The sequence below is a fragment of the Trachurus japonicus genome, chromosome 7, assembly GCF_045865225.1.
Source record: "Trachurus japonicus isolate A0001 chromosome 7, Traja_1.0".
Classification (NCBI taxonomy): Eukaryota; Metazoa; Chordata; class Actinopteri; order Carangiformes; family Carangidae; genus Trachurus; species Trachurus japonicus.
The window spans coordinates 22927972-22950655 of record NC_140913.1 but is presented as its reverse complement, the minus strand read 5'-3'; the positions used below and the strand labels follow the sequence as shown (position 1 = coordinate 22950655).

The window sequence follows — 22684 nt, the reverse complement described above, 5'->3', positions numbered from 1 at the left end:
TCTGTATTGTATGATGTTTTTAAAAAATACAGCTATGTCTTATTCATTTATTTCAGTTGATTAATGGAGAGAACCAGGTTTCCATCAGCCAATTACCACACAATCAATAGCTTTAGGCTTTGTCATGACTTATTAGTATTTTCACACTGTCTTTTTTTACTGCAATAAAAGATTTGAACACTTCTTGCAATCTCTGTCTCACTGCAGTGTGGATACGAGGTGTGACCAGTTGATTTGATATTCATCTCAAACTCGACTCCTTTCATCAATGCAGTCAGTGTTTCACAGTGACAGGTACGAGCAAAGAAACATGCCCACATTGTGCTTGTTATGACTCATCACAGAAGAGATAGAGTTAATATTTACAGACTATGTAATAAGAATTTGTACCCACTATACCTACTATACTGTAAGTTGGTACTTTGGGCCAATGACATGAAATGACCACAAGATGACACTGTTGCTCAAATCTTTGGGATTCAGTTTAATTTCCCTACAAGTGATGCACTCTGTATAACAAATGAGGCTAACCATCTACTCCACCAAGTACTGTCTTATGTTGTAACTTTTGAGCTAAACCCCCAAAATTTCACCGTCAGAGATTAAACCCAACAGAGGGACACAGAGGAACTGTACAATCATGTCAAAGATGCTCTCTATCTATGATGATAGATAAAGTCGTCTGCCATCTGTAGGATTTGTATCTAGACGTGTTTTTTTGCCACCAATCAAAAAGTTGAACATCTCTAATATTTTCGTTGGTACTGTAGCTGAAGGCTTTCTTGCTGACGTCAGCAGGAACTTACAATGTAAAATGTAGCGATACATTTTGTCTAGTCTTCAGATAACAGATAAGTCTGTCTCCTGATATGAGATACTCGCATTGTTAAGATCAGTTGTGTGTGTGTCACATGTACATCAAATGATGTTGGCAAATTATATCAGTGAGATGCTTTCTATTATGATAATAAGACTAAGCTAATACAAGACATCCCAAATCAGGACCCGGAATGCAGACAGATAAAAAATTAAGTTTAGTGGTAAAAAGTTGATATAAATGTAATTATAAAGAAAATCAAACTTACAAATCAGGCAAAGCAGAACTGGGAAGGTGAATCCATGTAAAGCTCAAGAACAAAAACCAGAAGCTCTGGGAAACACGATGGGATCAAAGGTAGAGTGATGAAGGCAGAGGTTTACTGTATACACAAAGGAGGTTTACTGTATACACAAAGGAGGCAAGAGTAATAAAACACAGGTGTAATACATTGGGTGTGGTAGGGAATTAATGAGGATACAGGATAAAGACAGGATATCAAATGACCATAAGCTACATAAGGAACTCTACTGTATTTTACTTTGATTAGTGGGAAAATATGTTTGCTGTTTAGAGGTCACAGATGGAGGCGTTAAGATGCTTTCTGTGCAGATGTACATCATTTTGTTGCCTCATACTTCCTGGTAGGTCAGATAATCTCAGAGGCAGCAGTTGTTATCTGACCTGGCAGGGAGGTTGTTGTTGTTTTTTTTATCCTCAATGATGTGACATGTGAACTGTGATATTATTAATCCTGATGTGATTAATAATAGTGAGCATTAAAATACCTAATCTCACTTACATATTACATATTAGTGCTAATTCATTTGCTTTTTTGCATAAATAGATTTTAAAGTTCTGCTACTGGTTTACAAATCACTGAATGGTTTAGGTCCAGAGTACATGAATGACATGTCAGTAGAGTATAAACCCAGTAGAGCTCTGAGATCTACTGACTCAGGTCAGATAGTGGAGCCCAGAGTTCAGACCAGACATGGTGAAGCAGCATTTAGGAACAAACTACCAGCAGACCTGAGATCAGCCCCAACTGTCAGCACTTTTACATCCAGGTTAAAAACATTTCTCTTTTCACGTGCTTATAGCTGAGAACTTAAAACTGTATCTATTTTCTTTTCTTTTACTTTTATTTGCTCTTACTTTTATCTCTGTTTTTAGTGTTTTGTTTCTTTTTATTCTGTCTTATCCTTCTTCTTTTAATGTTTTGTCTTTATGTAAAGCACATTGAGTTGCCTTGATATGAAATGCGCTTTATAAATAAAGATGCCTTGCCTTGCCTTGCCTTGCCTTGCTAGAGCTAAGCCAGTTAGTATGTTTGTTATGAGTGGTTACGATATGTAGTTCTTGTAACATTGTAAAAGGGTTCACTCTTCACAATCAAGGCTTATAGCAAAGTTAATTCCTATATTTTTTACATTAGTGGAATTAAATACGGTGCTGTTGTTGTATTTGAGCGCACATCCTCCAACTAAGGAGCCTGCATACCGTTAAAACTAAATTCAAGGATTCGTAGCCACAGCGTGTGGGCAAGGAAGCATTTTTCCATCGTAATGCCACTGTTCCCTAACTGCCTGAGCCCCAGTAAGCAGCCTAAGAACCAGTAAAGTCTGGCTGCTTTTGTTCACTCAACGGTTCTTTTATCCACACGTGATGGAACTGAAAGAAAAGCTTCTTGGCCAGCGAGACTTACTGTAGCTGTGAACCCCTTCCCCCTGGTTTGCATTAGTAATTATTGCAGATATTTGGAATACTTCAACATCTTTAAAGTTGTTGTCGGCCATTGGGTCCATGCTGCTTAGGGCGTTATAACTGTATGCTACTGTCAGTGTGATTGACAAGAGGCCCACACACAACTTAGGCACTTTAAGCTGCCGTTACTAAAAGTTATCCTCTGACTATTAAAGCCAAGTCTTTCAGTCTCTTCAGCTCCTCAGTGAAGGACACAAATACTAGGATCACACAGCTTAATGATCAAAAGAGATCACATTTCAAATTTCAATTGAAATAAAAATTACCTTATAAGATGGCACACGAGGGAGAAGAAGTCGATTAGAAGTTGTTGCATCCTCCCTCAAGATAAACTCCACACTGGGAATTCAAGTTGCTGAAGCAGTACCTTTCCACCAGCAGTGCAATTCAGATCTATTACTCAGATAAAAAGATAAATTTAAGTGCTCATAAGATTATTGTACCTGGTGTAAAACGTAACTAAAACGAAAAGTAACTTGCTATCTATAACTGTAAAATAAATAATGTGCAGTAAAAAGCACATGATTTCTCTCGGGATTGTGATAACGTTCACAGGACAAATTTGAGGTAAATGTACTGGTTATTTGGATGTTTAACAGAATTCAGTGTATTTCCCCACATCTTCTCCAAATTCCAGATCTCTTTCTCAACTTTTTCCAACATTAAATTCAGAATTATTTATTGTGTGAACTATACTATAGAAAAAAAATCCATGATAAAATCTCTCTGCAGCTGATTCTCCGAATGTTCAAGTGACCCTGCCACAGTGTCTATCTCATTTTACAGTAGGATTTGATACACTATAAGTTTACTGAAATATAGTTTATAGCTACTTCAAAGCAAATTTAATGAAATTAAATCAGCCAAACTTGTGTCATGAATTGAAATGAAATGAAACAAAATGTGACGTGTGCAACTTAATTTGATTTTCTAATGTGACTTTTATGAAAGTGTATGAAAATTGATAACAGTAATAGTTTAGTTCAGTAGTTTAGTTTTTCTTTTGTGAAACTCACTTCGGGCTCTATCATCTTAAGCAAGCAGGACACAGCAGTGACTCTGTGTTTGTCCCATTTGTTAGATAATGAAGGTGTATCATGTAAAATGTGTTGGACAAAAACAACATAAGCTAGTAAGAACACATACTGCAGCCTGGATCGCATCTTCCTGTTTTTTTTTTAACACCCGCTCTCCATCATCAACATGCAGTGTATATATTATCTAGACATATAAACATTATATAACTGAACGGTGTGACTGACGGAGAGATAAGGCTGTTTTGAAATGTCACCGTCAGACCTCTGGACTTCATCCACTGCTGACCAAGTGAATGAAGTGCTCTGCTGCCATCATTCGACCATTAACGTTGGAGCCATTTGCTTATATATTGCAACAGGCTGACCAGTTAAGTGATTGAAAACCATAAAAGTGGGTGGTATAAAGTAATCCCTATGTTTATGTCAGCCATACCAGACTTCTCTACATCTAAACAAGACCTGCAAGTGAGCTTTGCTTTGTTTCATCTTAACACCGGGAACATTTTTGTGTCCAAAGTGGCAGCCTTTTGAAAAACAAGGACCTGATTCATTTTTGATGAACAACCTTTGAGGCTACAGTATATCATAAGTCAAAGAGATCTGACAAATGTATTAACTTAAGTTACTTATTAACTTGTAGAGGAAAAAGTTATCGTTGTCTTAAAGCATTACACTGGCTAAACATGGGGAGGGGATATGAGGTCTTTACTTGACAGCGATGATGGGCTCTCCGTTAGACAGAGAGAGGCCTGCAAAACACAAGGACCGTGTTTAGAAAAGTATTTAGTGAAAGCCAGTAAAGGAAACAGAAGGGACAGCATGAAGGCGGTAGATCTATGTATCCCTCTCTTTATACAAAATAATCAAAGTGACAATTTAAACTGAAATTAAGTATGTTCATGAAATACTGTATTTTTTGGGACTGTTTAGTTAATTAAACAGATATCAAGAGCAATGTTTCTTGAATTCTCTGTATTGTGTCAAGAGAAAAGGCGACAAATGAGAAGTATTCACATTGACATAATTTATTTGTAAAAAAAAAATGAAATCCTTGAACTAAATGAACAGAATCCTCTTCTCACAGTATGAAAACGACAGGTTTAAAATTGCATACGTCAACATCCACAGCAGCTTTAGTGGTGACATGACAAAAAAAAGCAGTGTGATCCATCTGTTGTTCACACTGTGTGTTGGTGCAAAGGAGCAAAATTGTGCACAGTGTAACACTGTGTAGAACAAATACACTCAGTAACATCGTGACATCAATAACACTGTACTTTAACCCCCCCCTTTTAAACATTTATAGACCGTATACCAACATTTGGCGAATGGTTTATGACACTATAATGTAGTTGTGTACAGATTTAAATGTTTGTTAATAGCAGCTGTCACGTCTCATGTGTCTTCCGGGTGTATAAACAGATAGTGACTGACAATAGAGAAAAATACAACTCTTATAATATAAAATACGTTCGCATAAGAGTCCTTTTTTTGAATACTTAAATTAGTCTTTAATCTGCTCACAACTACATTTTAGTGAGTTAAACACGATTCATTGAATGTTTATATAGTGCGTACAAATGCTAAATGGAGTAAAGTGGTAGTTGGAGAATTAAAAGGATCACAACAGTTTAGTTCAGCAGGATTTGTCCTTGCAATAGGTCTCTGTGTCTTGTCAGTTTATTCGTTGCTTGTGTATCCACAGTCCACAGCATCCACACTCAGATTTCCAAAGCTCATCTGAATACAAATCTGTAGTAAAGTCTCAGAAAGGATTTTGTTGTGCAGATGAGGTCAGAGGAAGTTCATGAATCACTGTCCACATCCAGGTGCCTTGTCAGATATCAGATCTCCTTTACGTGCCACTTGATGTCTCATCTTTCTCCGTATTGCCTCAGAATAGTTCAATTGTCATGGTTTAATTCATTATTCAATAGAAATATGCCAAGAAACGGCGCTCTACATCGACAGTACAATGCTCAGGGGAGTCCATGTACTCGAGAAGCAGCCTCTCCAGAGTCTTTTCAAGATGGCAGGCACTGATCATCACAAAAACATGAAATGTTGAACTGGTTTCTGAACCCACTTTTTCACCAAACGGATGTCTCCATCAGTCCTTAGGCTCATGTCAGTATTTCTTTCTGTCCCTCTCTGTCTCCCAGGTCGTCCTCAGAGCTGCAGGTGCTGTGCTGCAGCCCCCGTGAGAACATCCTGCGCCGGGTCTGGGCGCTGAGGTCCAGCAGGTCGAAGGAGTCGGAAGAGAAGAGGCTGTCCTCGCTGACCACGCTGGAGGGTCGGCTGCGACGCCCCTCCGCGGCCTCGGCGGCCTGGAGGAGCTGCTGCAGAGCCTCCGGGAACATCGAAGAGGCCGAGGGGGGGGTCAAGTGGTGGTCGTCAGGAAGGTCCAGACTGCGAGAAAACTTGCCGTTACGTTTGAGAATCCCCTTCCTTCTCCTTACTGCCTCTGTGCGCATGGTGGGACTATCTGCCGATGCCGGGACACAGCTGTGGTGTTTCTGATCACCTGTTTCGCTCTCTTTAACCCCTGCTCCGGAGCTTCTTCTATCTGAGGATGAGCCATAACATGATGACTCGCCTTCATACAAGTTCTTCAGTATCCCCTTCTTGGGCATTTTGGAGGAGGGCTGGCTGAACGTAGAGGCAGACGGCAGGCTGGTGGACAGGACCTCAGCGTGCGTGTGGGCGAGTGTGTGTGTTCGATAAGGCTGCTGGGAAGAGCTGTTACACGGTTGAGAGGAAGAGTTTTCTTTAGGTGGGCTGTGAAAGACCGAGTCAAAACTTCTCTGTGGTTTCAGAATACCTTTGGGTTTCTTTCTCTCAATAGTGGAAGTGGAGGAAATCACAACAGAGGAGGCGGCTGTTGCACAAACGCCACCACACGCTCCCTGTGCGGTGTGGGGAATTGCATTCGCCTTGCGTGACTTCCTGAGGCTCGACGCTCCTCCGCGTGACCTCCCCCCTCCCCCTCCCCCTCCCACTCCCACTCCCCCTCCCCCTCCCCCTCCACGGTCGCTCTTCAGAGGCAAGCTGAAGTAGAAGGGGTTGTGAGAGCGTTGAGACGGGCAGGAGGAGTCTGAGGACAGGCACGCCGGGTCCACGGCCATGTTGCCGGCAGCGGCGACCCGATTCTGCCAGTCGATGTAGCGAGCCAGGAGGGGGGAGGGGCACTCTTGGTGCGGAGATGAAGGGCAGTCACACACACTCTCTTCATAACCCCAGTTCACCCACCAGTGGTTGGCTACGTCCTCTATCGTGGCTCTCTCATCCACACGCACCGTCAACAGCCAGTCGATAAGAGCGCAGGCGTCTGCAGGGAAAACAGTCAACACTTATTTATAGCCACTAACACAATCTCATTGTCCAGACACTGGTACTGTAAGAACAACAACACATCAGCGACCACACCGGACACGCCGGTGAATATAGAAGTGTAAATATAATGATGGACAGTGATAAAGGTTTACCAGAGGGGGGGTTGGGTCTGTGGTAGCGACCTTGGCTGATCTGCTCAGTGAGTGTGCGGTGACTGGCCCCGTCAAACGGCATGCTGCTGTACACAAGGGCGTAGAGCAACACCCCCAGCGCCCAGCAGTCCACCTGGCACACAGACACACACATGATGACAAACATGTCCTGCACGCAGTAACTCTCAAAAGTAAGGATTTGATTCAATACAGTGAGGTGGTACATGATTAGTATTGTTGGTAGTTGGTGTTACCTAAGTATTCAAATGTAATATGCTGCTGACATTTTCAGATATTCAAGATTTTGGAATTAAGTTTTGCATCTTAACTGCTGCACATGCAAGACAAAACCAGTGCATTAAAGCTACAGCAATGAATATTTGTTCATTTAAAAACATCATACAATATGGAGGAAATGGACAGCTCATCCTGAATAAGCGACACTATCACAACTTGTGCTCTGTTTTATCTTTTTATTTTTCTATTTATTTACTTATTTATTTTTTGCTTGAGTACAGTGCCCTCTACTGTCCTATTTGATGTGCTCTCTCAGTCTTGTTGTACACTCGTGTGTGAATGGTTTAGTCCTGTTTTGACAAGAAGAGTAGACTGTGGATAAACAGAACAAAAATGATTGAAGTAACTCTAAACCCTGGACCTACCGCTTATATACATATTGTTATATCTTTCCCTGTGTAACGATATATTTGCGTACATTTTTCCGTCTGTGCACTTTCTTCCTTGTTCTTCTTTCTTGTTCCTTTTTTCTTTTTCTCGATTATATTGCAAATTGAATGATTTAATAAAAATAAAGTTTAAAAAAAAAAAAAACATCATACAAACGCCATGTTTTATTATGATGTAACTTAAAGCTGCAATATGTAATTTTTTCCCCAATATATTTTAGTTGTAATATGTTTATATTGTTGTGAAGAGCTGCTGTGACCCAAACTCATTAAGGTTTTGATTGAGGGTGGGAGCTCACAGCTGTCAATCACTAAGGGTGTTTTCACACATGTTTAGTGCAGCACCAAATGTTAATATGATACATTATTTCATTTTTTCAGTTAGTGCGGTTGCTTTCACACCTGCTTTTTGTCACTCGGGACCAAATTTGGAGAGCGTCATGTCTCCATGACTACCAGTTGAAATCTGGAAGCGCTGATTGATAAAACTTTCATGATGGAGACTCGAGTAGGGCCGGTTGTTAGTAGCTCTGGTCATTTATTTCTATATTGTTCGTATGTATAACTCTTGGCAAACGATAGTTCCGATCTACTTTTCTAGTTTGGTAGTTTCCTACTTCCGGCTGGTTTCCGGTTGCGTTCACCCAGCTCGGTCCCGTTAGTTCCCGGTTAAACGTTCAACACGGGCCGAACCGAGACCACCTCCTCAGGCCGCACTAGTTTTGGTGCATTAGAGTGCGATGGTGCTTTCACACCGACCCAAACGGGACCAAATGTAGTGCGATCTAAATTTAGAGCGCACTAACACTGCAGGTGTGAAAGCACCCTAAGTGAATGCACTTCTGGCCCACTACTCCTGTCACACTGAGGCTTCAGGCTACCGTTAGCTGCTAGAAGACGCTGCTGTGACTAGATTTCCAGAGCTTGTGTGTTATAGCTTTAATGAAAGATCCACAGTGGTTATAAACAGTTTCACATGAGAGAAGCAGAAATGGCAGCTTGTGACCCACCTCTGGCCCCTGGTATGGCAGCCCTTTAACTATCTCTGGAGCAGCATAGAGTGGACTCCCGCAGTAGGTCTGCAGCAGACTGCCCCTCTGGAAATGATTGGACAGACCGAAGTCAGCCAGCTGCAGAACAAGAGAGAGGAAGAAACCCGTTAATGTTTATGAAGCTACTAAATCATTCCATTTAACTGCTGTATGAATAAGTATAGGCTTAAAACAATACGTCTGGAATTAAAAATGATGATATAATACAGTATATAATTCAAAGGTTTCACAGTCCAGCAGGTGGACCCAAATCTTTATATGTCTGTGTCAAGTCAACAAAAAGGATTTATGTGTGCGACTGTGAGTCTCATTCTCTTGGATGACGCAAGAGTCACAGACAAAACACTGAGTCCCTCATAAATTCACTTCATTCATTTCAACACACTCATCCTCACGCAATCCACATTCCTTTTCACCAAGTGCACATAGCGAACCTTTAGTCATATGGCAAAAAGAAAAACACAATAACTCAAAGCGATTCCTTTTAAAAGAGCCAAAAATAGGTGTGCTGAGTTTCTGCCAGACTAAGTGTGAGTGAGGCAAGAGAGGAGAGCCAAAAACATCAGGCTGCTTACGCTCAACGCAACGGAACAATCACTCACTCGAGGCCGCGAGGGGCCGTGCCCAAACACACCGAGGCTCCTCTCTATCTGAAGAGATTATTAACATGCGCACCAACTCACTATCAGCCCCTCTGGTGTTAAAAATACTCAACGTGACAGCTTTAGCTCCGTGGAACAGAGGCACAGGAAAACACAGACCTCACAGATGGAAGACGACACCGTGTGTATATATAAAACATCTCACTGTTGATGTTCTACCTGTACATATAGTGGCAGTAAGAAAGCGTAGATGGAGCACGTGCGTTGTGTTGTTTATACAGCTTTACTTTCATACTTTTGTGTGTTTGTGTGCGCTCCTCTCAGTGTAAATTCTCTTTCGCCACCAGAGATACGTACATCTGTGCAACGGTCCTCCTGTATTCATGCAAGTGCTCTGGCAAAGACATTCAGTCTTGACTGCTTGTATAAGACACTCTTTCTTCTAAACACACAAACGAATCCTGCACACGTGCCTGGGAGGTGCATGGACTATTGTAAGAAGCTGCAGTCTCTACAAACACTCTTCTTGCAGGGGCAAAAATCTAAGCTGCCTTTAGAGTTATATTATATTATTATATATTTAGTTACTATTTAGTATTATCACGTGAAAATTTGGTACAAAGAGCCCAATCATCTGAGTGGGTTAACGGTCAGGGTGTTAGGGCGTGTGCTTTTTTCATGTATGATCATTATTATGATATGATTATGCTCCGATCTATATGTCAGATCTTGTTAACACTTATGTACCTGTACGACCTTTGCGCTCCCAGGCGAGTGATTACCTGAGTGTCCCAAAGGTGAATAAAAAAACAGCAGGTGAGCGGGCTTTTTCCTTCCGCGCACCTACTTTGTGGAACAGTCTTCCCTTGGACATCAGGCAGTCATGTTCAGTTGAGGTTTTCAAAGCTAAGCTTAAGACCCACTTGTATACTGTCACGTATGAGTAGGTGTTTTTGCCTTCTCTGTCATCCATGTTTGAACTGTTGTTTTATTGTTGTGTCTGTTTTCATATGTTTTTAAACGTTCTGTAACTGTACAGCACTTTGATGGAAAGTGCTCTATAAATAAAATTATTATTATTATGACTTTAGTGCTTGCCCACCTCTGAATGGTTGATTCTTTGTTAAAAATGAAAAAATTGTTTATGTAGTACTGTAGTTGTAAGCTGTAACAGTTGTAATATGTCAACAAGTCGCTCACTGCTCAGACTTCTGCCATTTTTGAAGTGAAAATCATCAAGTCAATTCATTATCGTTATTATTCCTAAATTTTAATCTGTGGCATCAAACCTGACCAGGACCCAGTGTTTTACCTAATATTTATGGCCGCCTTTCACACGTGCCATTGAGCAGCTATTGTGCAGACAGAACATGCCCATGCATTACACAGAGCCTCTGTTATTTCCTGCAGCGGATGCCATGAAAGGCGAATGTGGTGAACCTGAGGTTTGCAATGAATGAAGAGCTGCTGAGAGGTCTGCACGCAGTGTTTTCTTTTGTCAGAGCATACTTATATTAAAACCCTCCGATTGGCGCGATTGTCACTGGATTCCATGCATTCCCCTTTGGCCGTGCAAAGATCCCATATAAGGAAAGGAACGTCCAAATAAGGCTAAAAATGACCCCTGGGTTCTTTTTATAAGACCTGGCACTATGTTTGTGCTGGTTCAGTGTGCACAGCTTAACAACACATTGAAATGGCTGTGGGCAGAGAGTGTTCCAATGTCTGTTCTGAATGTGCACTTTGTTTGCATTTTGTTTCGGAGCCGGGAAAAGTAATCCAATCACTGTTACCAAAAATATTCCTATCACCATTATTACCATGCTTACTTTCCCATTCCAAGCTGCTGCAGCACTCCAGCATGCTACATACAGCAGCAGTGGAAAAAGATTGCTTCCTGAAACATATCAGCCAATGTGTCATTAAGATGTACGTCATGTTCAAAGTGAAATCTTCGGATGAGTCATAATAACCCATGATGCATTTGTCGCTCAGGCCAGCAATGATTTCTGCCAGAGGACATATCCATTTTTCATTCGGGGGTAAATATCTGGTCCTTGGATGGAAACTTAGATTTTCCACAGCATGCGTGACCGACCGTGCTTCTTTTCTTTGTATGAAGGAGACACCGGTTGCGTTTGTGTTTTTCGCTCTTACCTTCACATTAAAATCTTGATCTAAAAGGATGTTCTCCAGTTTGAGGTCTCGATGCACGACACCGTTCTGCAAGAGAGCAAAGATACACATGAGGTCCTGCGCCGCTCCTCCCTCCTCTTTACAGTCAGATGTTTTGTGTGTTTTGTGTTTCAAACGTACGACTGCAGGGTCTGAAGTTTAATACAATACAAACCCAGCGTGCGGTGTGCACAGAGCGTTTGTCTTTCATTTTTACGTAATTTTATAAGCCGATACATTCCAGTCGGGCCTCATGTTGCAGGGCCATGTGTCTAATGTATCAGAGAGTCTTGAGAAAGGTTCTCAGATTGTTTAATCATCATCATCAGGCATGAGGAAGTACTTTGTTTGGGTTAATTAATCTGATGGGATGTGATTTGATCCCCTGATGGCATTAAGCACCTGGAGGCCAACGTGAAGCCACGGAGCACAGACAGCTGTGGACGCTGGCTGGAGAGATGAAGAGCTGTAGAACATTTTGGACCCAACGGGAGAAAAAAGTCTGTTGCAGGATCAAGTGTTTCAATGATTGTGAGTCAGGAGTGAATCATAAGAACAGACAATGCTGCTGTAGATAACTGTGGCCACCCAGGAAGCTGTGTGACGCAGAGAAACGCTGCTGTTGGTTTCTCTTAAAGTCACTTGCTAATGAGCCAGAGGGACCTCTATTCTATTCTGTCGTTAATTACATCCTCCTCAGAGCACTTAAGTGGAGGAAATGACCTTTGACCTTAGACATTATTAAATGAACAGTATGTCAGCTTGTATGTGTGTCTACTCTCCGTGTGTGTGTGTGAGGCAGAGAACCAGGATGAAAGAAATCCACGTGGTAGACCGCGTTTCAGTCGTGCTATTTTTAAACATCTGTGAACTGATTTGGAGAAAAGCGAAAACACAAAAAGAAAAGCATCGAATGACTGAACTGCTTTCATTCTTCTCTTGAAGCCTTAATAATCCCTCCATGTGTCCTGCATACCTCTGAGGCACATTCAATAATTCATTCATGCCGGAACATTCATATCTATTTTGGGACAATATTCAAGGGCACGAGGAGCAGAAAATCCACCTCGCTGCCTACTACAAAGCTACAGGAGCCTGACCATAATCTCTAAATTTAATGTGAGGGATTCATGCAGAAACTAACCTGCTAAAATAAGAATGATGTAAAAAAAAAAAAAAAAAACCTTCTTCTAAGATCCAGCTCAGCTGACTGTAAGGTACAGATCCTCACTTCCACCCTAATGCACTTCTCTATTAATAGGATTTATGTATTTCCTTGATAATTCCTTTTGGTTTTATGTACACAACAATCAAAACAAAGAAACAAACAAGAACTTGTTCCTTACAGTAAACGTGGATGGAGGGATGAAGCTCATTTAACAACGTGTTTGTTAAATGTGTCAGTGTGTGACTGTAAAAAACAATCAGCGTTTAATGCGCTCTTAACCCAGAGAGATCTACAAACTCAAGTCAAGTTTTTCTGCAGTATTAGGATTAGGATTTAGTGGATTTAGCGGTACAGTATTTGCTTGTGCACAGTTGAATGCTGCAGCATGCAATTCAGCACGTGTCTTCGAGCAGGGCCGGCCCTAGGATTTTGGTGGCCCCCTAAACAAGGTTTTTGTTTGTGGCCCTGCACTCTAAGCACAAACACCAAATCACTGGTTAAAACTGAATACAGACGTGTTTATGCCCTCTGAGGTTTGAGGCCATTTTCTCGACTTTTACATATTTTCTTAAATGTATCTTTTTAAGATACTTGCAGATATGTAACAATACTCAAGTGTTTTATGTCTAAATATTAGAACCTCCGCTGTAAGCACACTGAGGCCAGTTTGTCCTAGAACACTGTAGAAAGAAATAATTTAGGACAAATGCTGGAAATTTGAGGTCTGCTTTTTGAAAAAATTTCAAATCCCTTATGAAAACACTCCTTCAGTCATGAGAATGAACTGTTTTGGTGCTTGAAATAGGATATGAATACAGTAATAGATAAGTGTAGAAAACAAGTCTAAAATGAAATTTTGTAAGATTGCTTTTTGAGCACAAATGTTGTCATTCTGCCGTTCTATTTTCACCAAATGTCTCAAATGTGAGATAAAAGAAGCTGAATATTGACTTCACATTACATATAAAGCTCATAGCTGCACGTGCAGACCTCAGGATGTTTAAATGACTTGATGAACCCCGGTACCTTTCTGATCATGTGGCCCCCCACCTAACGACTGTGGCCCTAAACAACCACATAGAGGGTTTATACCAGGGGCCGGCCCTGTCTTCGAGCCCTTCACTACTTTATACTGTATTCCTGCAGTGTATTTGCAGAACCTCTATGTGTGTGTGTGTGTGTGTGTGTGTGTGTGTGTGTGTGTGTGTTAACCTTGTGGCAGTAGTGGACAGCAGATGTGATTTGTCTGAAGATGCTTCTGGCTTCAGCTTCAGGCAGCCGCCTCCTCTCCTGGATGTAGTCGTACAGCTCTCCTCTGCTGGCGTACTCCATCACTATGACGATCTTGTCCCTGCTCTCAAACACTGCACACACAACACACAGTGACAATAAGTGATTAGGCAGGTGTGTGTTTATAATATGAATGTTAGGGGACATCTCACATTCTCACTACACAACATTAATAGATGCCACGGTGCATCTTTACAGGCAGAGACATGAATAATTAATAGGCTGGAGAAGGTTGATATGTGTGGATTAGTGGAATCAGAGTATTACACATCCCCTCTGTGTTTTCTATTGCTCCACAGAATGTCGTCAAATGTTTACTGTATTTTCTAATCACTACAGTCTTTTCATCAGAATCTGTTTACACCAGAAATCTTGCACATTGTCGGCCATTTGTTTCATGAGGTAAGACTCTTACCTGATTAAGATTTGCTGCCCAAAACAATGTAATTAAGTAAAGAGAGTACAAGTGACCAACAAGTGTGCAGGACTTCTGGCTCCATGTTAACATAATGGATCCAATGAAACATTTTAAAATCCATCTACAGATTGATTTGGTAATGGTGACATTCTGTTGATGTGATTGTCAACAAACAGCTGACTCGCAACAGTGTTTTTAAAGACAAAATTCTTAGAGACTGATTCACAAACACACAGTTTCACACAATTTCCTAAAATAAGTGGGCTAATTCGAACCTAAATAGTGCACTTGTTGGAGACTGTTTGATAATACATTGCTAAGTATTTGGTTGTTCACATGAGATCAACCTAGAATTGACTGTGTCATGTATGCTAATGAAAGAATAGTGAGTCACACAATGTTGTGGTTCACTGATGAAATGTTATTAGTTTTTGAACAACAAAGTGTGTTTATGGCACAGAGAAAGAAGCGAGATTAGGATTTGGACACATTGGGAATACTCAGATCAAATCATCAGTCAATTCAATGCTGTTTTTTTCTCTTCAGATGGGATTTGTCGACTGAGAAAAAAATGTGAAATATTTGTGTTATCTCTGACATCTCACAGCACCTCTTCTGTTGTGTAAGGAACTCCAGATCGATTGATTCTGCATTAAATTTGACTGATGTAATTTTCTGAAACGTTCAGGGTCTGAAAATCAATCTGGTGCTGAGGCTCATTCATAATTCACTGCTATATTTTGGACCTGTGTCAGTCAGATGTGTGTAATGTGTGTTGTGTGTGTGTTTGCAGTCTTACCCTCGTGGAAGCGAATGATGTTGGCGTGCCTGAGCGAGGACGTGATCTCGATCTCTCTCTGGATGTGGATCTTGTCCAGGTCGTCAGTGATGCGCTCCTTGCGGATCGACTTGATCGCCACCTGAGAGAACCACACAGTGAGTATGAAGCTCAGAGCTTAGAGCGCACACAGTCTGATCACTGTTGTAATGTGAGGATGGTTACAGTAACAACAGCATCAGGGCCAGTCGGTATAATGATGGTTATAGTTTATACAACACTTGTTGTCCATCCAGTGCCCTCAAACACAGATTCCCCTTGATGTCATTCTTCTCTAAACCCTCCACTTCACTCATTTTCCTCTTTCAATACGTTGTGTAACGCTGTTTAATCCACAGTTCATGTATCACTTGCACAGACAAAGAAATAAAGACACAGACAGTGTTGATACGATTCACACACACGCATTCACACATACAAATAAAATCTCTGGGTATTAGAGGTGATTATGTGGGTTTTAAAGGCTGGATGGTGAGAGCAGGTCTTCTGTGATCTGAGCGCTCAGAGGCAGAAGGTTGACAGCTGCACTGTTCACACTCTGTTTCCTTAATCCCAGGCACTCCCTGTACCCCACTGTAACCCCCCAACCACCAAACACACGCACACACACCAGAGCACGCACCCCAGCAGGAGCTCCTAAATCTCTTCAGATGAAGTAACTGTCACCAAAATGGCTTTGGCCCAAGAGAAGACAGACCAGCGTGTTCTTTTAAGAAATGTCATATACTTTTAAAAAAAAACACAGGACAACAAAGAGATTAAGAGATGTGAGGTTAACATCCTAACGTAGCCCTGTGAAACACTGTGAAATGATTCTGTCCCATGCGAGAACAGGCCTCTCCCTCGGGTCGCAGCTCCTGAATTCTCAGCTGCTGGAAAAAAAACATCTACGCAACATCGGAAGACACAATTCACACGCTACATCAGCCACAACAGTTATGCAACACAATACAAACGCACACCAGGGAACACCCGACACTGACCTTCTATTTACTGATGTGACACAATCCAGCGAGGATGAACATTATTATAATATTTGTTGGTGTTTTTTCTTTATTATTATTGTTTGTATCTTCTCTATAATCACGGGCACACTGTCTGAGGATGTTTGTCTCACACCGCCAGGCTCAAGTGGGCCAGGTCAGAGATTATGCCACACATATTCAGTGGTTGTGGGCTAAATAAAGTATATACCCGAGCTTGGGGAGCCATTACTATGCGGTCGCTTGCACGCATGCACGCAAATGTTTTCTGACCCAAATACCTGCTGGCTTAAGGGACAGCAATGTGAGGAGGGGAACAGGAGAATATAAAAGAAGGTAAAGGAATGAGGAGGGAGGATGTAAGAGGCAGCTGGTAAAAACAAAAACAAAAAAGTCAGCTCATGCACCCAGATGTGACATTAGAGTCTGATCAGCAGAGTACAGACAATAGAGAGACACACTCTGGTCATTGTTGAGCCTTTGGGCATTAGGAGCATATTTCAAAGGGGCATGTGTGTGAAGAGGAAGCGTGGGCATGTGTGCGTGTTTGTGTGACTTCATCCCTGTGCATGCAAATATTGCTGCGTATGCGTCATGTCTAAGTATGACCTCTACAGTAGCCTTTTCACCAACAATGTCTCATTGTGTGTTTGAATAATGTGGGCTGCGTGTGAGATATTGGTCAGAAACACCAAACTGTAACTGGACACATGCAGGAAACATATTGTTGCTATGTGCATGAGTAATACCGGTGTAATCAGATACCCTTAACTGTAGAAGAACATAATGTGCATGTCATAATGTGACAGCCAATGCAAATGTACAGTTTGTCCAGAGAGATAGTGTGTTGCAGCTTATCATAATTAGATTTCACTAGTCGGAGTAGAATTTCTTTCTTTGCCTGCTTCATCTCATCTTCTTGTTTTATTTAATTATTGCCCCCAGCGTGACTTTGCTCACTGCACAAATCCCGAGGCTGCTGCTGACTTTTTGCACGTGTTTTGTGAGTGTGTGACGTCACGGTTGAGATTGGGGTGACAGGCGGCCACTCGCCGACTTCCTGTTCCATTATTCCCACAGATAACTCACGCACACACACACACACACATACAGAGCGTACACATGTCCTAAGAGCCTGAGCATCACTACAGATTCCTGCTGCATCTGTGAAAGGTTTAACAGCAGGATTATACAGGCTTCTTGCCAAAAAGATCCCTGACCTCATCATCGAGCTGCACACATAAACACACACACAGAGCCCTAAGCTCTTCCCCGGTCAGAACCAGGAACTTCAGAGCAGCACAGTGTTTGGATGTTAGTGGGCTGCACATTGGATAAATACACAAATGACAAGTAGGGCTGAAAGACAGTGCTTCCACTCACGCACAACAGAAAATAATTAACTGCTAGAGAACAAAAAAAAAGACTCATCATGATTAATCTTCAAGTCAAAGGGTGAAAGGTAAAAACTAAATCTGACAACCAGCGCCTTTAGAACTGATAAGGTGATGGCAAGGCTTTAAAAAGTCACTTGCCAAGAAATAATCCAGCAAATATAAATCTGTAAAATGCACAAAATTGCTGTTTTTGCACTTCTTTCTTGTCCAGATTAGGGGAACAAAATGCAAAGAGGTGATTAGTAAGTTTAAAGGGGTTTAAGGAGTTCTACATCAGAAGCCCGTTCCACCCACACCTTGCCATCATGGGATGTGGGGGTCTCTGTCCATGCGTTGGTGTAACACAAAATGCAAAGAGGTGATTAGTAAGTTTAAAGGGGTTTAAGGAGCAGTGTTGGGAACGTTACTTTTAAAAAGTAATTAGTTATAGTTACTAATTACTTCTCCCAAAAAGTAACTGAGTTAGTAACTCCACTACTTCACTATAATAGTAACTAGTTACCAGGGAAAGTAACTATTGCGTTACTTTTTCTTTCCAAGGGCATTTTTAAATTGTATTTTATTGTTTTCATATATTTCACTGATCGCAATTATAGAACGCGAGTGTGTGTTTTATTGAAAGCGAGGCTGGTGTGCCTATGAAAATAGGTTACAGTGGGTTTTTCAAGTGCTGTGGCTACAAGCAAATCTCATATTGTGTCTGTACAAAGACAACAAAGACCTTTTTAAATGTGAAAACAGCGGAGACCTAGCCCCTACAGTTGCTGGTTTATTTCAGTCCCAGTGAGCGAAAGTGCATTTCCCATACTGCATTTAGTCTCAGAGCAGACTCATTATTTGTAACACACAACAGATAAAACACATAAGAAGATAACAGAAAGTGTTAGAGACAAGTAGTGCTACATCTGCAGGCTGGAAGTATTTTGATCCAGGTGCACTTTTCTCTCTGTCCCATTGTGCAACATAAAGTAAAAGCTGCATAGAGCTAAGGTAGTTGTGTAAGAACAACATCATGATGCACATTGCACAAAGCCAGAACATCTTAGAGTTACTTTTTCCCGACATGTTTCAGTTTTGAGTCAGGCCCCCAGCCGCTGTAAGTGGCCCAGTTTACACAAGACCCTGCATCCCCTGCTTCCATTTCATCCTGTGCATTAGTCATGTTTCCCTCCTGCAGAACAGGCACTCAGGCACTTACAGGAACAGTCTCAAGTCAGCTCTTTAATCTGAAACATTTTCCCTTCCTCCTCTTCTTCCTCCCTCCTGCCCTAAAACCGCCTCCGCCTCCGCCTCAGCCCCCTGGTCTTGTTTCCAAAAATAATGTCCGTTTTGTTTCAAAGAATCCTAGGTATGTGCTGGCTACTGGCTCAAGGAATCCAGCATTTCCCCCCTGTGCCCTACACACACTCACACACATGCATTGCACACACACACACACAGCTAATTCTCTCTGCTCATATTCTTTCATTTGCCTCCTACTTGTCGTCTGTCTTTCGCTCTCTCTCTCAGTCCTTTCTGTCTCGCCGGTGGAGGTCTCAGAGTCAGACTGAAAGCTGCCAGAGGATTGGTGCCAGTCACACTTCCACAATCTGAAGATTATCCCTATTATTGTGTGTTTGTTTACTAAAAAAGCAGAAGGGGAATTTGAGCCTGATGGGGTCTCTGTCTCTTTGTGCTCTGATCACACTAGAGTGAGGGATTAAAGCTCGACTGTGGACATAAACCCCACAATTATTCAAACTAATCTGACACCATATTCTGTTTTAAACCCGGATATTCTGTAAAACGCACACTGATTGTGTCTGAGTTTTCCTATGTGCATGTGTTTGTGCATTTGTATTCACTGGGTTGCTGGTAAAGGGGGTCAGACTCCTATTGGAGGAGATCTATTGTAGTAACTTTATCCCCTTGTTCAAGTGCTGAGTGAGTCAGACCAAAGGCATCTCAGCCTGGCAGAGCTGAAAGCAAGAACTGGGTTCAGCATCAGCCCATGAGCTCACCCACAAACACACAAACACACAAACACACACACACACACACACACACACACACACACACACACACACACACACAGGGAGAGACACACACACAGGGAGAGACACACACAGACATGCACATGGCCCCCAGGAGTTCAACCCCACCTCCAGATTAATATTTAATATCTAATGGGGCAGCATTCTTGGAACAATCACATGTCGTCAACAACACACACACACACACACACACACACACACACACACACACACACACACACAGAGAGAGGGATGGAGATTGCTGAAGACTACAGTATTAGCAGCATATCACATTATCCCTGTCAGGCTTTTTTATGGGTCAGCAGAGGAAGTTAAGAGGTCAGACATTTTTAGAAACAGGTTGATAATGATGTAGGCCAGTGGTTCTCAAACGTTTTTACATCAAGGACCCCTAAACTGACACAAATTAGACCACCGACCCCCACTGGACAAAATTTTGAAACAAAAACCAGAAATACACAAACATTTGTTCTGAGACCGAATAATGTTGCTTTTTTTAGTCAATGTAGGAATGATTTTTTTGAAAAATTTCAAGAAATTTCAGGGGAAAAAATGTGGTGAAATTTTGAGAAAAAGTTGGGGACCCCCTTGAAGCCTCTCAGGTGTGACTTTGACAACCACTGATGTAGGCAACACTTCGGCTGCATGTGATCCTGCATTATAAATGTTTAAAATGAGAGCAGACAGTGAAGCACCAAGCTGTCATCATGTCCTCCAGTGCATCAGTCCTACTCACCGTCTTCAGACTCGCTCTCTCCACCGCCTTCTTCACTTTGCCGTAGGTGCCTTTGCCCAGAGTCTCCATCACCTCGTAGCGGTGCTTCAAGTTGTGTTTGTGCTGGTGCTTCTTCACCTCCATCGGCGCTGTGCCAGACGGTGACCGCCTCAGCGCCTCCATGTCTGGGTGTCTGTGCCGCCGGTCCGCGCTGCAGTGCCGCCGGCTGCTGTCCGGCCTCGGGGGGTCGTCGGCGGCTCGGCGGCCGCTGGATGATGCCCCCTCCTGCAGACAACCGAGCTCGGAGCGGTCGCTGGTGTTCATTGCGCCTCTGCTGTCCGCCTCGCGTCTGCCCATCCTTTCTGCGCACTGCGCGCACCTGTCACTAGGACTGGACCCCCCCAAAACAAAACTGGCTTGAACTTGTAACTAAAGCAGCTGAAGTCAGGGGCAGGGAAGTTGCTGCCCATGTAGATCAATATCAGAGCGTCACATCTGTCTGACGTCTTAAGATCGCAGCAATCCCAGAAAAGAAAACTCATCCAGACCAATCTGAGCAGCAGCAACCCTCTCTTCTCTCTCTCTCTCTCTGTTTAGTTTCACAGCAACAGGAGCGATGGGAACCACATGGTCCGGTCCGGATCGGTGGGTGGAGCCTCTTCATTCCTGTGCCAGCTCTCACAGCAACGTCCCGGCGAGTCGCGCTCACTTGGGATCACTGTGGGTTTTCCTGACTGCTCGTAGCTACTTGACCTGCCCAGCAGCAGCAGCAGCAGCAGCAGCAGCAGCAGCAGCAGGAGAGAGGATATGAAGGCATGTATGGAATGTCATGCGGATCAGACGCTCACCCTAAATCCACCACTTCAGTCACAGATGTTTGTTATGGGTGAGCTGAGAAAAAAATAAATCCTGGAAAAGACTTTGAAGAAACTGGGAGGAAGCAGAGACTTTGAAGTCAGACAGGAGTAATGGTTGGTTAGACCACATGATTAAATTCTTCTTTTTTTATATATAGGCTATTTCTAAATTCACATAGAAATAACAAAAAAAAGAAAAGATCACTCATGAAATACAACTTGGAACCCATTTATTATCTCAACCTATAAAAACATTGTAAATATGATCACAGGAATTCAAAAGAACTACACATTAAGACATAATAGGCCTGTTTTAGTTCATCCTTTCTGGCTGTAATGTCCTGAAACTGACCAAACAAGAAACAACCAATTTTAATGATAAACAAACTTATATAAAACATATATCTAAACAAAAGATCTTATAACAAGCCCTTCAACTAATTCAACTGACAACCCCAACCAAAAGCCTGCAAATTTAGGCTTTACATCATCCTGCTCTCACAAATGTTATAATGTCAGTATCGAATAATGACCTCCCTGCATCATTCTTCCAGAGGTCAAGGGGTCAAAAAGTCCACAGCAAGAGTCCTTAAAAACAAAGCAGGCTAATCTGAAAGGCTCTAGTTACTAATAGAGTATAACCCATAAATTATATTACTGATCTGATCACACAGACCATTATTGATTAATAATGGCATTGGTAATCGTTAATAAGCTCTCTCTAGGTAAAAGATTTTCAAAACTGTCTGTCTGGCTGTCTGGCTGTAAGAGCAAGAAGACCATACGAGCTGATGCATTACCTTCTGAGACATCTAGTGGTGAGGAAGCATACTGCAAACACATTTATACTGTGTCTAAAGATTAAAATAATACTGTTAAGATATCCCAAAAAAATGTGCCTCCCCTGGTGATTTGGAGACCTCATGGTGGGGACAAGAATGCACTAACCCAGTGATGTATAACATGACCTGTTAATGAGTCAGCTGTTAGGTGGAGTTTGTTTCTCTAACCTTCGGACAGAGCCAGACGTGCGGCTTTCAGTTGTTAAGTGAAGCAGCCAAACTAATTGTCTCCTGAGTATGAGCGTGGTATCATTCTTTTCAACTAACCCTCAGCTAAGAAAGGAATATTTTAAAGTAATATTCCCTTAAAATGTCCACCAACACTCTTTCCACACTGTTAATCAAGTAGTTTAATAATTCTCATGAAAGTTATTTTTGAAGAAACTAACCAACAACTTTAGGTAAAAGGATTTACTGGTGTTTACAGTTTACAAAAACTAGAGATTGAAAACAAAAACGCTTTTTACACCCGTTAGTTTAAATAGACACAGAGTTTTGTCTTTTAAAAGGCAACCAACAAAG

General features: G+C 41.9%; 1 protein-coding gene across 2 annotated transcripts; it reads right to left on the bottom strand.

Annotated features, from left to right (window-relative positions):
• Positions 1 to 4630: 4630 nt before the first annotated feature.
• Positions 4631 to 21309, bottom strand: LOC146984773 (NUAK family SNF1-like kinase 1). Of its 2 annotated transcripts, XM_085782191.1 has the most exons (8): positions 20485 to 20860; positions 15297 to 15417; positions 14002 to 14153; positions 11604 to 11669; positions 8803 to 8922; positions 7107 to 7239; positions 6650 to 6949; positions 4631 to 6619 (listed from the first exon to the last, which is right to left on the bottom strand). In XM_085782191.1, the coding sequence occupies exons 1-8, from the start codon at positions 20818 to 20820 to the stop codon at positions 5745 to 5747; spliced, it is 2103 nt and encodes a 700-aa protein (XP_085638317.1). In that variant the 5' UTR covers positions 20821 to 20860; the 3' UTR covers positions 4631 to 5744. The 2 variants fall into 2 exon arrangements, with proteins under 2 accessions (XP_085638317.1, XP_085638316.1); XM_085782190.1 differs by having other exon boundaries at positions 4631 to 6949; positions 20485 to 21309.
• Between the last annotated feature and the right edge of the window lie 1375 nt (positions 21310 to 22684).

What these genes read in the sequence shown, in the direction of transcription:
- LOC146984773 (XM_085782190.1), bottom strand. Translation starts at nt 20,820, where the DNA reads ATGGGCAGACGCGAGGCGGACAGCAGAGGCGCAATGAACACCAGCGAC. An exon ending in ATCAAGATTTTAATGTGAAG is followed by an intron (nt 8,923 to 11,603) that starts GTAAGAGCGAAA and finishes CTTGTTCTGCAG; the next exon opens with CTGGCTGACTTCGGTCTGTC. An exon ending in TGCCATACCAGGGGCCAGAG is followed by an intron (nt 7,240 to 8,802) that starts GTGGGTCACAAG and finishes TCTGTGTGCCAG; the next exon opens with GTGGACTGCTGGGCGCTGGG.